The sequence below is a fragment of the Oncorhynchus masou genome, chromosome 28, assembly GCF_036934945.1.
Source record: "Oncorhynchus masou masou isolate Uvic2021 chromosome 28, UVic_Omas_1.1, whole genome shotgun sequence".
In the NCBI taxonomy this organism is placed as follows: Eukaryota; Metazoa; Chordata; class Actinopteri; order Salmoniformes; family Salmonidae; genus Oncorhynchus; species Oncorhynchus masou.
This window is the reverse complement of record NC_088239.1, coordinates 88031672-88046595: the sequence shown is the minus strand read 5'-3', so window position 1 is coordinate 88046595 and position 14924 is coordinate 88031672. Positions and strand designations below refer to the sequence as shown.

The window sequence follows — 14924 nt, the reverse complement described above, 5'->3', positions numbered from 1 at the left end:
AGAAACACTGCATATTTCCAATCAAAAACGCATCTTTTGACCAATCTGTAAAATAATGTTAATTGTGTGGAAAAACAATCTGTAAAATAGCATTGAATCAGCTAAACTGGCAGGATCCCTTTCCCATTGAACTCTTCATCTCTCTTCTCAAATCAACAGAAAACAAAATATGGATTTTGAGATGTGACAAAGTATTTTCATATTCACTCAAAAATTCCTGTTCTTTTTCAACGCTTTCTCACAACAAAAACAAAGTGTTTCTCTGTGAAATGTGTACAGAGCACTGAGCGAATAGAGAGCTATTTATTTACAAGCCTTTTACATTTTAATTCAGCTCGTGTCAAATTTGGCTGTTTTATTTTGTGTCGCGGAAACAACTTTGAAGACGACGACAACAAAATGTAAAATCCTCAAAAGTTGTTAGGAGAAACTGCAACGTCAACAGAGCCAGGTGGTTATTATCAGACGATATGTAAAAGGAAACCCCACTGAACGAGTCAGAACATAAATAATCGTATTTGTCTCGGTAAAATGTGTTATAAAACATGAGAAAGTGAAACTTCATCACCAAAGGGTGTTTTGGACACCCTAATATTAGTTTGGTCTCTACATTCGCTAATCCTTTGGCTGGTCTGTGGGACAGAACGCTTCTATTGGACAGCCTGTCTACGGTATCAGGGTCGTGTTCATTAGTGCACAACGTAGCAAAACGTTAAACATACGGAAAGCGTTCAGCAACAAAAATGAGTTTCTTTTTTGGACAAGTTCAGGTAGTCTGTTTTCTTCTGTTTGGTTTCTAGTGAATACAACCCAGGCTATTTTGGTGTGCAACAAGGTACAGAACAGGGATTCCAGACAGACAGAGTAGAGAGAGAGTAGAGAGAGATCGAGAGTAGAGAGAGGAGAGACAGAATAGAGAGAGAGTAGAGGGGGAGTAGAGGGGGAGTGAGGGAGAGTGAGAGAGAGAGATAGTAGAGGGAGAGTAGAGAGAGAGAGAGAGAGTAGAGAAAGTAGAGAGAGTAGAGAGAGTGTAGAGGGAGAGTGAGAGAGAGTGAGAGAGAGAGGGAGAGAGAGAGTAGAGACAGAGTAGAGAGAGAGTAGAGAGAGTAGAGAGAGAGAGCGAGAGAGAGAGTAGAGAGAGGAGAGACAGAATAGAGAGAGAGTAGAGGGGGAGTGAGAGAGGGTAGAGAGAGAGAGTGTAGAGGGAGAGTAGAGAGAGAGAGTAGAGAGAGAGTAGAGAGAGACAGAGTAGAGAGAGTAGAGAGAGAGAGAGAGTAGAGAGAGTAGAGAGAGAGTAGAGAGAGAGTAGAGAGAGAGTAGAGAGAGAGTAGAGAGAGAGTAGAGAGAGAGTAGAGAGAGAGTAGAGAGAGAGAGTGAGAGAGAGAGGGAGAGTAGAGGGAGAGTAGAGAGAGTAGAGAGAGAGAGAGAGTAGAGAGAGAGAGAGAGACAGAGGAGAGAGAGTAGAGGGAGAGTAGAGGGAGAGAGAGAGAGGTAGAGAGAGACAGAGTAGAGAGAGAGTAGAGAGTGTAGAGAGAGAGCGAGAGAGAGAGTAGAGAGAGGAGAGACAGAATAGAGAGAGAGTAGAGGGGGAGTAGAGGGGGAGTAAGAGAGAGAGAGTGAGAGAGAGAGAGTAGAGAGAGAGTAGAGAGAGAGTAGAGGGAGAGTGAGAGAGAGAGTAGAGAGAGAGTAGAGAGAGTAGAGAGAGTGTAGAGGGAGAGCGAGAGTGAGAGAGAGTGAGAGAGAGACAGTGAGAGAGGGAGAGAGAGACAGTGAGAGAGGGAGAGAGAGAGAGACAGAGTAGAGAGAGTAGAGGTAGAGAGAGAGAGAGACAGTAGAGACAGAGTAGAGAGAGAGAGTAGAGAGAGTAGAGGGAGAGAGTAGGGAGAGAGTAGAGAGACAGAGTAGAGAGAGACAGAGTAGAGAGAGACAGAGTAGAGAGAGACAGAGTAGAGAGAGAGAGAGAGTAGAGAGAGACAGTAGAGAGAGACAGTAGAGAGAGAGTAGAGAGAGAGAGAGAGTAGAGAGAGACAGAGTAGAGAGAGTGTAGAGAGAGAGCGAGAGAGAGAGAGTAGAGAGACAGAATAGAGAGAGAGTAGAGGGGGAGTAGAGGGGGAGTGAGAGAGAGAGAGTAGAGAGAGAGAGTAGAGAGAGTAGAGGGAGAGTGAGAGGGAGTAGAGAGAGAGTAGAGATAGTAGAGAGAGTAGAGAGAGTGTAGAGTGAGAGAGAGAGAGAGAGTGAGAGAGAGAGAGAGAGAGAGAGAGAGAGACAGAGAGAGAGTAGAGAGAGGTAAAGAGAGAGAGAGAGAGAGAGAGAGAGAGAGAGACAGAGTAGAGACAGAAGAGAGAGAGTAGAGAGAGACAGAGTAGAGAGAGAGAGTAGGGAGAGAGTAGAGAGAGACAGAGTAGAGAGAGAGTAGAGAGAGACAGAGTAGAGAGAGACAGAGTAGAGAGAGACAGAGTAGAGAGAAAGTAGAGAGAGACAGTAGAGAGTAGAGAGAGAGACAGTAGAGAGTAGAGAGAGAGACAGAGAGAGTAGAGGGAGAGTGAGAGAGAGAGAGAGAGAGTGAGAGTGAGAGAGAGAGAGTAGAGAGAGAGAGAGACAGAGTAGAGAGAGAGAGTAGAGAGAGATAGAGTAGAGAGAGAGAGAGTAGGGAGAGAGTAGAGAGGGACAGAGTAGAGAGAGTGTAGAGAGAGCGAGAGAGAGAGAGTAGAGAGACAGAATAGAGAGAGAGTAGAGGGGGAGTAGAGGGGGAGTGAGAGAGAGAGTAGAGAGAGAGAGTAGAGAGAGTAGAGAGAGTAGAGGGAGAGTGAGAGGGAGTAGAGAGAGAGTAGAGATAGTAGAGAGAGTAGAGAGAGTGTAGAGTGAGAGAGAGAGTGAGAGAGTGAGAGAGAGACAGAGAGACAGAGTAGAGAGAGTAGAGAGAGGTAGAGAGAGAGAGAGAGAGAGACAGAGTAGAGACAGAAGAGAGAGAGTAGAGAGAGACAGAGTAGAGAGAGAGAGTAGAGAGAAAGTAGAGAGAGACAGTAGAGAGTAGAGAGAGAGACAGTAGAGAGTAGAGAGAGAGACAGAGAGAGTAGAGGGAGAGTGAGAGAGAGAGAGAGGTAGAGAGAGAGTGAGCGAGAGAGAGGTAGAGAGAGAGAGAGACAGAGTAGAGAGAGAGAGTAGAGAGAGATAGAGTAGAGAGAGAGAGAGTAGGGAGAGAGTAGAGAGGGACAGAGTAGAGAGAGAGAGTAGAGAGAGAGTAGAGAGAGATTTGCTTTGGCAATGTTAACACATGTTTCACATGCCAATAAAGCCCCTTGAATTGAATTGAATTGATAGTAGAGAGAGAGAGAGTAGAGAGAGAGAGTAGAGAGAGAGAGTAGAGAGAGAGAGTAGAGAGAGACAGTAGAGAGAGACAGTAGAGAGAGAGACAGAGTAGAGGGAGAGAGAGAGAGAGAGAGAGAGTAGAGAGAGTAGAGAGAGTAGAGAGAGTAGAGAGAGTGTAGAGGGAGAGTGAGAGAGAGTGAGAGAGAGGAGAGAGAGAGACAGTGAGAGAGGTAGAGAGAGAGAGAGTAGAGAGAGACAGAGTAGAGAGAGAGACAGAGTAGAGAGAGAGTGAGAGAGAGTGAGAGAGAGAGAGAGAGCGAGAGAGTGGAGAGAGAGTAGAGAGAGAGAGTAGAAAGAGTAGAGGGAGAGGGAGAGAGAGTGAGTGAGAAACAGAGTAGAGAGAGTAGAGGGAGAGAGAGTGAGTGAGAGAGAGTAGAGAGAGTAGAGGGAGAGGGAGAGAGAGTGAGTGAGTGAGAGGTAGAGAAAGAGGGAGAGAAAGAGGGAGAGAGTAGAGAGAGAGACAGACAGAGTAGAGAGAGAGTAAAGAGAGTAGAGGTAGAGTGAGAGAGAGTGAGTGAGAGAGAGGTAGAGAGAGAGACACAGAGTAGAGACAGAGTGGAGAGAGAGTAGAGAGAGACAGAGTAGAGAGAGTAGAGGGAGAGAGAGAGAGAGTAGAGAGAGTAGATAGTGTAGAGAGAGTGCGAGAGAGAGAGAGTAGAGAGAGGAGAGACAGAATAGAGAGAGTAGAGGGGGAGTGAGAGAGAGAGAGTGAGAGAGACAGAGTAGAGAGACAGAGTAGAGAGAGAGTAGAGAGAGTAGAGGGAGAGTGAGAGAGAGAGTAGAGAGAGACAGAGTAGAGAGAGTGAGAGAGAGAGAGTAGAGAGAGAGACAGAGAGTAGAGAGAGAGAGAGAGAGAGAGAGAGAGAGAGAGAGAGTGGAGAGAGAGACAGAGTAGAAAGAGTAGAGGGAGAGGGAGAGAGTGAGTGAGAAACAGAGTAGAGAGAGTAGAGGGAGAGAGAGTGAGTGAGAGACAGAGTAGAGGGAGAGGGAGTGAGTGAGAGAGGTAGAGAGAGAGAACCATCCAGTCTGCTCCATGGCTCTTTCCAGCAGGCCATTGTCTCACGTCAGATAGCGACCCTCCTACGGGGGGCTCATCCCACAACCGATCTGTCACGTAAGATGTGGAACACATCTCTAATAATCTACATTTTGCTCTTCTGCCTCATTCTAGTTCCTATTTCTGAAAATAACTCTCTCTCTGTAGCTATGACACACTGGATACTACGGAAACCATGCTCAATCACTTGAGTAAACTCCAGTTAGCAGCCTGGTGCAGGGCTTGAGTAAACTCCAGTTAGCAGCCTAGTGCAGGGCTTGAGTAAACTCCAGTTAGCAGCCTGGTGCAGGGCTTGAGTAAACTCCAGTTAGCAGCCTAGTGCAGGGCTTGAGTAAACTCCAGTTAGCAGCCTAGTGCAGGGCTTGAGTAAACTCCAGTTAGCAGCCTAGTGCAGGGCTTGAGTAAACTCCAGTTAGCAGCCTGGTGCAGGGCTTGAGTAAACCCAGTTAGCAGCCTGGTGCAGGGCTTGAGTAAACTCCAGTTAGCAGCCTAGTGCAGGGCTTGAGTAAACTCCAGTTAGCAGCCTAGTGCAGGGCTTGAGTAAACTCCAGTTAGCAGCCTTGTGCAGGGCTTGAGTAAACTCCAGTTAGCAGCCTAGTGCAGGGCTTGAGTAAACTCCAGTTAGCAGCCTGGTGCAGGGCTTGAGTAAACTCCAGTTAGCAGCCTGGTGCAGGGCTTGAGTAAACTCCAGTTAGCAGCCTGGTGCAGGGCTTGAGTAAACTCCAGTTAGCAGCCTAGTGCAGGGCTTGAGTAAACTCCAGTTAGCAGCCTAGTGCAGGGCTTGTTTGAATGGCAATACAGTAGATAGTTTGCCAGCTTGTAAGGCACCAAAGTTCTGGGACTGTTCTCAGAAATCAGCAGGTTTCTGACTCCGACAGCTGGCAATGTGCCTTGCTACATTCAGCTGTGCTGTAGAACTCGGCACACTAAATCACAGCAGAACATGAAAACGAATTGGTGCATTAGCTAGAATTTACTAGGATTATTCAGCATTGAGTGTGTGTGGACTCGCATTGTTAGCATCCCTGCCTTTCATTATGGATTGATTTGAGACTGGTTCAGCCAGCAAGCAAACACTAGCTACTGGAGCTGACGTGTTAGCTAGCTAATTTTAGTGTTCATTACGAATTTCATAAATACTGATTCTTCCAACCACATAACACCTTCGTTAAATGTAGAATTAGGTAGTGAAGATTTATTAGCTTCAGGTTGATATTTTTGGTCAGATTAACTCGGACTCCAGGTTGATATTTCTGGTCAGATTAAATCTGACTCCAGGTTGATATTTCTGGTCAGATTAACTCGGACTCCAGGGTGATATTTCTGGTCAGATTAACTCGGACTCCAGGGTGATATTTCTGGTCAGATTAACTCGGACTCCAGGGTGATATTTCTGGTCAGATTAAATCTGACTCCAGGGTGATATTTCTGGTCAGATTAACTCGGACTCTTTTAGATGATGTAGAGACTTTTAGCAGACGATGTCACCTTGGTAACATTCCGAATGTTAGCACAGCATATTGCGGCCAAACTTCTTTTTAGCTATCCCATGAGTGTTTGCAAGTTATCCGACAGATCAGTGCAGGCGGCCGTTGCGCTACCTGACGTGAGACAATGCCCAGCAGGCAGGATGGGACGTTCCGACTGACTGGGTTTCACAAATAGAAACACCAAAACTAAAAGGACTTCAGTCTGTCGACCCAAAAGCCCATTTCCTTGGTCCCGTCGAGAGCATCTGTGTCTGTGTGTGACACTGGTCACTCGGGTAGAGAAGTGTTTGAGATGTTAAGTCCACTTTCCAATGTTCAGCTGGCCGTGTCAGTCTGTTTCTGTCTCCTGTGGCTGCTTGTCCTGTAATACTGGAATGACAGACTCCCACGCTGCAAGGCACTGAAACACACAGAGAGATGGTGGCGTTACCACACTGAAACACACAGAGAGATGGTCGCGTTACCACACAAACACACAGAGAGATGGTCGCGTTACCACACAAACACACAGAGAGATGGTGGCGTTACCACACTGAAACACAGAGAGATGGTGGCGTTACCACACTGAAACACAGAGAGATGGTGGCGTTACCACACTGAAACACACAGAGAGATGGTGGCGTTACCACACTGAAACACACAGAGAGATGGTGGCGTTACCACACTGAAACACACAGAGAGATGGTGGCGTTACCACACTGAAACACACAGAGAGATGGTCGCGTTACCACACTGAAACACACAGAGAGATGGTGGCGTTACCACACAAACACACAGAGAGATGGTGGCGTTACCACACAAAACACAGAGAGATGGTGGCACAGAAACACAGAGATGGTGGCGTTACCACACACAAAACACACAGAGAGATGGTCACACAGAAACACACAGAGATGGTGGCGTTACCACACTGAAACACACAGAGAGATGGTGGCGTTACCACACTGAAACACACAGAGAGATGGTGGCGTTACCACACTGAAACACACAGAGAGATGGTCGCGTTACCACACTGAAACACACAGAGAGATGGTGGCGTTACCACACTGAAACACACAGAGAGATGGTCGCGTTACCACACTGAAACACACAGAGAGATGGTGGCGTTACCACACTGAAACACACAGAGAGATGGTGGCGTTACCACACTGAAACACACAGAGAGATGGTGGCGTTACCACACTGAAACACACAGAGAGATGGTGGCGTTACCACACTGAAACACACAGAGAGATGGTGGCGTTACCACAAACACACAGAGAGATGGTGGCGTTAACACAAACAGAGAGATGGTGGCGTTACCACACTGAAACACAGAGAGATGGATGGTTACCACACTGAAACACACAGAGAGATGGTACCACACTGAAACACACAGAGAGATGGTCGCGTTACCACACTGAAACACACAGAGAGATGGTGGCGTTACCACACTGAAACACACAGAGAGATGGTGGCGTTACCACACTGAAACACACAGAGAGATGGTGGCGTTACCACAGAGAGATGGTGGCGTTACACACTGAAACACACAGAGAGATGGTGGCGTTACCACACTGAAACACACAGAGAGATGGTGGCGTTACCACACTGAAACACAGAGAGATGGTGGCACACAGAAACACAGATGGTGGCGTTACCACACTGAAACACACAGAGAGATGGTGGCGTTACCACACTGAAACACACAGAGAGATGGTGGCGTTACCACACTGAAACACACAGAGATGATGGAGAGATGGTGGCGTTACCACACTGAAACACACAGAGATGGTGGCATTACCACACTGAAACACACAGAGAGATGGTGGCGTTACCACACTGAAACACACAGAGAGATGGTCGCGTTACCACACTGAAACACACAGAGAGATGGTGGTGGCGTTACCACACTGAAACACACAGAGAGATGGTGCGTTACCACACTGAAACACACAGAGATGATGAGAGATGGTCGCGTTACCACACTGAAACACACAGAGAGATGGTCGCGTTACCACACTGAAACACACAGAGAGATGGTGGCGTTACCACACTGAAACACACAGAGAGATGGTGGCGTTACCACACTGAAACACACAGAGAGATGGTGGCGTTACCACACTGAAACACACTGAAACTGAAACACAGAGAGATGGTGGCGTTACCACACTGAAACACACAGAGAGATGGTGGCGTTACCACACTGAAACACACAGAGAGATGGTGGCGTTACCACACTGAAACACACAGAGAGATGGTGGCGTTACCACACTAACACACAGAGAGATGGTGGCGTTACCACACAAACACACAGAGAGATGGTCGCGTTACCACACAAACACACAGAGAGATGGTGGCGTTACCACACTGAAACACACAGAGAGATGGTCGCGTTACACAAACACACAGAGAGAAACACACAGACAGAGAGATGGTGGCGTTACCACACACAGAAATGGTGGCACACAGAGATGGTCGCGTTACCACACTGAAACACACAGACAGATGGTCGCGTTACCACACTGAAACACACAGAGAGATGGTCGCGTTACCACAAAGAAACACACAGAGAGATGGTCGCGTTACCACACTGAAACACACAGAGAGATGGTCACGTTACCACACTGAAACACACAGAGAGATGGTCGCGTTACCACACTGAAACACACAGAGAGATGGTCGCGTTACCACACTGAAACACACAGAGAGATGGTCGCGTTACCACACTGAAACACACAGAGAGATGGTCGCGTTAACACACTGAAACACACAGAGAGATGGTCGCGTTAACACACAGAGAGATGGTCGCGTTACCACACTGAAACACACAGATAGATGGTCGCGTTACCACACTGAAACACACAGATAGATGGTCGCGTTACCACACTGAAACACACAGAGAGATGGTCGCGTTACCACACTGAAACACACAGAGAGATGGTGGTGTTACCACACTGAAACACACAGAGAGATGGTGGCGTTACCACACTGAAACACACAGAGAGATGGTCGCGTTACCACACTGAAACACACAGAGAGATGGTGGCGTTACCACACTGAAACACACAGAGATGGTGGCGTTACCACACTGAAACACACAGAGAGATGGTGGCGTTACCACACTGAAACACACAGAGAGATGGTGGCGTTACCACACTGAAACACACAGAGAGATGGTGGCGTTACCACACTGAAACACACAGAGAGATGGTCGCGTTAACCACACAAACACACAGAGAGATGGTGGCGAAACACACAGAGAGATGGTAACACACTGAAACACACAGAGAGATGGTGGCGTTACCACACACAAACACACAGAGAGATGGTCGCGTTACCACACTGAAACACACAGAGAGATGGTCACCACTGAAACACTGAAACACACACAGAGAGATGGTCGCGTTACCACACTGAAACACACAGAGAGATGGTCTGAAACACACAGAGAGATGGTCGCGTTACCACACTGAAACACACAGAGAGATGGTCGCGTTACCACACTGAAACACACAGAGAGATGGTCGCGTTAACACACTGAAACACACTGAAACACACAGAGAGATGGTCGCGTTAACACACTGAAACACACAGAGAGATGGTCGCGTTACCACACTGAAACACACAAAGAGATGGTCGCGTTACCACACTGAAACACACAGAGAGATGGTCGCGTTAACACACTGAAACACACAGAGAGATGGTCGCGTTACCACACTGAAACACACAGAGAGATGGTCGCGTTACCACACTGAAACACACAGAGAGATGGTCGCGTTACCACACTGAAACACACAGAGAGATGGTCGTGTTACCACACTGAAACACACAGAGAGATGGTCGTGTTACCACACTGAAACACACAGAGAGATGGTCGTGTTACCACACTGAAACACACAGAGAGATGGTCGTGTTACCACACTGAAACACACAGAGAGATGGTCGTGTTACACACTGAAACACACAGAGAGATGGTCGTGTTACCACACTGAAACACACAGAGAGATGGTCGTGTTACCACACTGAAACACACAGAGAGATGGTCGTGTTACCACACTGAAACACACAGAGAGATGGTCGTGTTACCACACTGAAACACACAGAGAGATGGTCGTGTTAACCACACTGAAACACACAGAGAGATGGTCGTGTTAACACACTGAAACACACAGAGAGATGGTCGTGTTACCACACTGAAACACACAGACAGTAGGCACCAGAATGACACTGAATGCATCAAAAGACATGAGATGAAAAGGTTTCTAAAGTCATTCTTAGTTCCTCTACAGCCCATTCCTACTTCCTGTTGGCCCAGGCCCTGTTAGTTTCAATGTCACAAGTCACCAACGGGCTTTAATATATTTAGTTAGAATGTGTTACTGTTTGTTTATCCTTTGTTTATTCAACCAGGATCAGCTGCAATGAAACACGAGCAGGGACGGAGAACGTTCAGCCTCGTAGGGATGGAGAACGTTCAGCCTGCTGCAATGAAACACTAGTTGGGACGGAGAACGTTCAGCCTGCTGCAATGAAACACTAGTAGGGACGGAGAACGTTCAGCCTGCTGCAATGAAACACTAGTAGGGACGGAGAACGTTCAGCCTCGTAGGGACAGAGAACGTTCAGCCTGCTGCACAGAAACACTAGTAGGGACGGAGAACGTTCAGCCTCGTAGGGACGGAGAACGTTCAGCCTGCTGTAGGGACGGAATGAAACACTAGTAGGGACGGAGAACGTTCAGCCTCGTAGGGACAGAGAACGTTCAGCCTGCCTGCACACTTCAGCCTCGAAACACTAGTCGTAGGGACGGAGAACGTTCAGCCTCAGCCTCGTAGGGACGGAGAACTGAAACGTTCAGCCTCGTAGGGACGGAGAACGTTCAGCCTCGTAGGGAGGAGAACATTCAGCCTACTGCAAACACTAGTTTCAATGGAGAACGTCAGCCTCTGTAAATACTTAGTTAGGGACGGAGAACGTTCAGCCTCGTAGGACGGAGAACGTTCAGCCTTTCAGCCTCGTAGGGACGGAGAACGTTCAGCCTGCGTGCAGGGGGACGGAGAACGTTCAGCCTCGTAGGGACGGAGAACGTTCAGCCTCGTAGGGACGGAGAACGTTCAGCCTCGTAGGGACGGAGAACGTTCAGCCTCGTAGGGACGGAGAACGTTCAGCCTCGTAGGGACGGAGAACGTTCAGCCTCGTAGGGACGGAGAACGTTCAGCCTCGTAGGGACGGAGAACGTTCAGCCTCGTAGGGACGGAGAACGTTCAGCCTCGTAGGGACGGAGAACGTTCAGCCTCGTAGGGACGGAGAACGTTCAGCCTGCTGCACTGAAACACTAGTAGGGATGGAGAACGTTCAGCCTGCTGCAATGAAACACTAGTAGGGACGGAGAACGTTCAGCCTCGTAGGGACGGAGAACGTTCAGCCTCGTAGGGAAACACTAGTAGGGATGGAGAACGTTCAGCCTCTGGGACGGAGAAACACCTAGTAGGGATGGAGAACGTTCAGCCTGCTGCACTGAGGGACGGAACGTTCACCTCGTAGGGACGGAGAACGTTCAGCCTCGTAGGGACGGAGAACGTTCAGCCTCGTAGACGGAGAACGGAGAACGTAGGGACGGAGAACGTCAGCCTCTGCAATGGGAAACGGATGGAACGTTCAACCTGCTGCAGAAACACTAGTAGGGATGGAGGTTCAGCCTGCTGCACTGGATGGAAACTAGTTTCGTTCAGCCTGCTGCACTGAAACACTAGTAGGGATGGAGAACGTTCAGCCTGCTGCAAGAAAACACTAGTAGGGACGGAGAACGTTCAGCCTGCTGCACTGAAACACTAGTAGGGATGGAGAACGTTCAGCCTGCTGCACTGAAACACTAGTAGGGACAGAGAACGTTCAGCCTCGTAGGGACGGAGAACGTTCAGCCTGCTGCACTGGGAGGACGGAGAACGTTCAGCCTGCTGCACTGAAACACTAGTAGGGACGGAGAACGTTCAGCCTCCTAGGGACGGAGAACGTTCAGCCTCGTAGGGACGGAGAACGTTCAGCCTGCTGCACTGAAACACTAGTAGGGACTGAGAACGTTCAGCCTCCTAGGGACGGATAACGTTCAGCCTGCTGCACTGAAACACTAGTAGGGACTGAGAACGTTCAGCCTGCTGCACTGAAACACTAGTTCAGCCTGCTGCACTGAAACACTCGTAGGGACGGATAACGTTCAGCCTGCTGCACTGAAACACTAGTAGGGACTGAGAACGTTCAGCCTGCTGCACTGAAACACTAGTAGGGACGGATAACGTTCAGCCTGCTGCACTGAAACACTAGTAGGGACGGAGAACGTTCAGCCTGCTGCACTGAAACACTAGTAGGGACGGAGAACGTTCAGCCTGCTGCACTGAAACACTAGTAGGGACAGAGAACGTTCAGCCTCCTAGGGACGGAGAACGTTCAGCCTCGTAGGGACGGAGAACGTTCAGCCTGCTGCACTGAAACACTAGTAGGGACTGAGAACGTTCAAATCAAATCAAATACAGGTGGAGACTGTCGTGTCTTTGGCATCATTAAAACTGAAGACCTATTTATCAAATAATTGTAATAACTGTAATTATTATTACGTGATTAAACTACCTATTAATCAGAAGACTAATTGATCAAATATTAAAATATCTGAAAAGTTATATTAGGAAAATTATAACTTAAATTAGAAATCTGAATATTTTCCTTGGTGCCCCAACTTCCTCGTTCATTACAGTTACGTGATTAACCTTTTTGGGATAGGGGGCAGCATTTTCACTTTTGGATGAATAGCGTGTCCAGAGTGAACTGCCTCCTACTCTGTCCCAGATGCTAATATATGTATATTATTATTAGTATTGGATAGAAAACACTCTGAAGTTTCTAAAACTGTTTGAATCATGTCTGTGATTATAACAGAACTCATATGGCAGGCAAAAACCTGAGAAGAAATCCAAACAGGAAGTGGGACATTGAGGTTTGTAGTTTTTCAAAGCTTGGCCTACCGAATACACATTGAGATATGGATAAAGTTGCACTTCCTACGGCTTCCACTAGATGTCAACCGTCTTTAGAAACTTGAGTGAAGATTCTACTATAAAGGAGGGGCTCATGAGACCTCTTTGAGTCAGTGGTCTGGCAGAGAGTCTTGGTCTCATGATGCGCGCTCCCGACAGAGTTCCAGAACTTTTCTGAAGGAATTCTCCGGTTGGAACATTATTGATGTTTTATGTTAAAAACATCCTAAAGATTGATTCCATACATCGTTTGACATGTTTCTAAAGGAATGTAATGGAACTTTTCGAGTTTTGTCTGGATGAAGTGCCTGTGCCTCATGAAGATGGATTACTGGGCTGAACATGCTAACAACAAGTGGCTATTTGGACATAAACGATGGAACTTTATGGAACAAATTAATCATTTATTGTCAAACTGGGATTCCTGGGAATGCCTTCTGATGAAGATCATCAAAGGTAAGTGAATATTTATGTTGTTGTTTCGAACTCTGTTGACTCCAAAATGGCGGATATTCCTCTGGGTGTTTTGGGTTCTGAGCGCCGTTCTCAGATTATGCTTTTTCCATAAAGTTATTTTTAATTTATTTTTTTATCTGACACAGCGGTTGCATTAAGGAGAGGTATATCTATAATTCCATCTGTATAACTTGTATTTCTGTTGAATGATGTGGCTTTGCAAAATCACTGGATGTTTTTGGAACTAGTGAAAGTAATGTGCCAATGTAAACTCAGATTTTTTTTATATAAATGTATCAAACAAAACACACATGTATTGTGTAACATGAAGTCCTATGAGTGTCATCTGATGAAGATCATCAAAGGTTAGTGATTCATTATATCTCTATTTGTGCTTTTTGTGACTCCTCTCTTTGGCTGGAAAAATGGCTGTGTTTTTCTGTGGCTTGGTGGTGACCGAACATAATCGTTTGTGGTGCTTTCGCTGTAAAGCCTATTTGAAATTGGACACTGTGGTGGGATTAACAACAAGATTACCTTTAAAACGGTATGAAATACATGTATGTTTAAGGAATGTTAATTATGAGATTTCTGTTGTTTCGTCATATAGATCCCGTTATCTTTAATTCTTTGAATAACAGTTGTATCTTTTATCAATGTTTATTATGAGTATTTCTGCAAAAATCACCAGATGTTTTGCAATCAAAACATTACTGCACATAAGGCGCCAATATAAACAGAGATTTTTGAATATAAATATGCACATTATCGAACAAAACAGACATGCATTGTGTAACATGATGTCCTATGAGTGTCATCTGATGAAGATCATCAAAGGTTAGCGATTAATTTTATCTATATTTCTGCTTTTTGTGACTCCTATCTTTGGCTGTTTTTTCGATTTGGCAGTGACCTAACATAATCATGCGGTGCTTTCGCTGTAAAGCATTTTTTAAATCAGACACGATGGGTAGATTAACAAGATGTTAATATTTCATTTTTTTTATTTTACCTTTATTTAACTAGGCAAGTCAGTTAAGAACAAATTCTTATTTTCAATGACGGCCGAGGAACAGTGGGTTAACTGCCTGTTCAGGGGCAGAACAACAGATTTGTTCCTTGTCAGCTCGGGGATTTGAACTTGCAACCTTCCGGTTACTAGTCCAATGCTCTAACCACTAGGCTACCCTGCCGCTATGCTGTATTGGTCATATGATTGAGTGTAGTCTGGCCCAGGAGTGTGAAGGTGAACCGAAAGGCACTGGAGCAATGAACTGCCCTTGCTGTCTCTGCTGGCCGGTTCCCCTCTCTCCACTGGGATTCTCTGCCTCTAACCCTATTACAGGGGCTGAGTAACTGGCTTACTGGTGCTCTTCCATGCCGTCCCTAGGAGGGGTGCGTCACTTGAGTGGGTTGAGTCACTGACGTGATCTTTCTGTCCGGGTTGGCGCCCCCCTTGGGTTGTGACGTGGGGGAGATCTTTGTGGGCTATACTTGGCCTTGTCTCAGGATGGTTGGTGGTTAAAGATATCCCTCTAGTGG

The 14924-nt window shown here is 46.8% G+C and overlaps 1 protein-coding gene across 1 annotated transcript in view; it reads right to left on the bottom strand.

Moving 5' to 3' along the window:
- Positions 1 to 5106: 5106 nt before the first annotated feature.
- LOC135517091 (sorting nexin-30-like) overlaps positions 5107 to 14924 on the bottom strand; it is a 39348-nt gene continuing 29530 nt past the window's right edge. Inside the window, exon 8 of the mRNA XM_064941113.1 lies at positions 5107 to 6316. Coding sequence (XP_064797185.1) covers positions 6245 to 6316 — 72 coding nt within the window. The 3' untranslated portion in view covers positions 5107 to 6244. The remainder of the gene's footprint in view (positions 6317 to 14924) is intronic.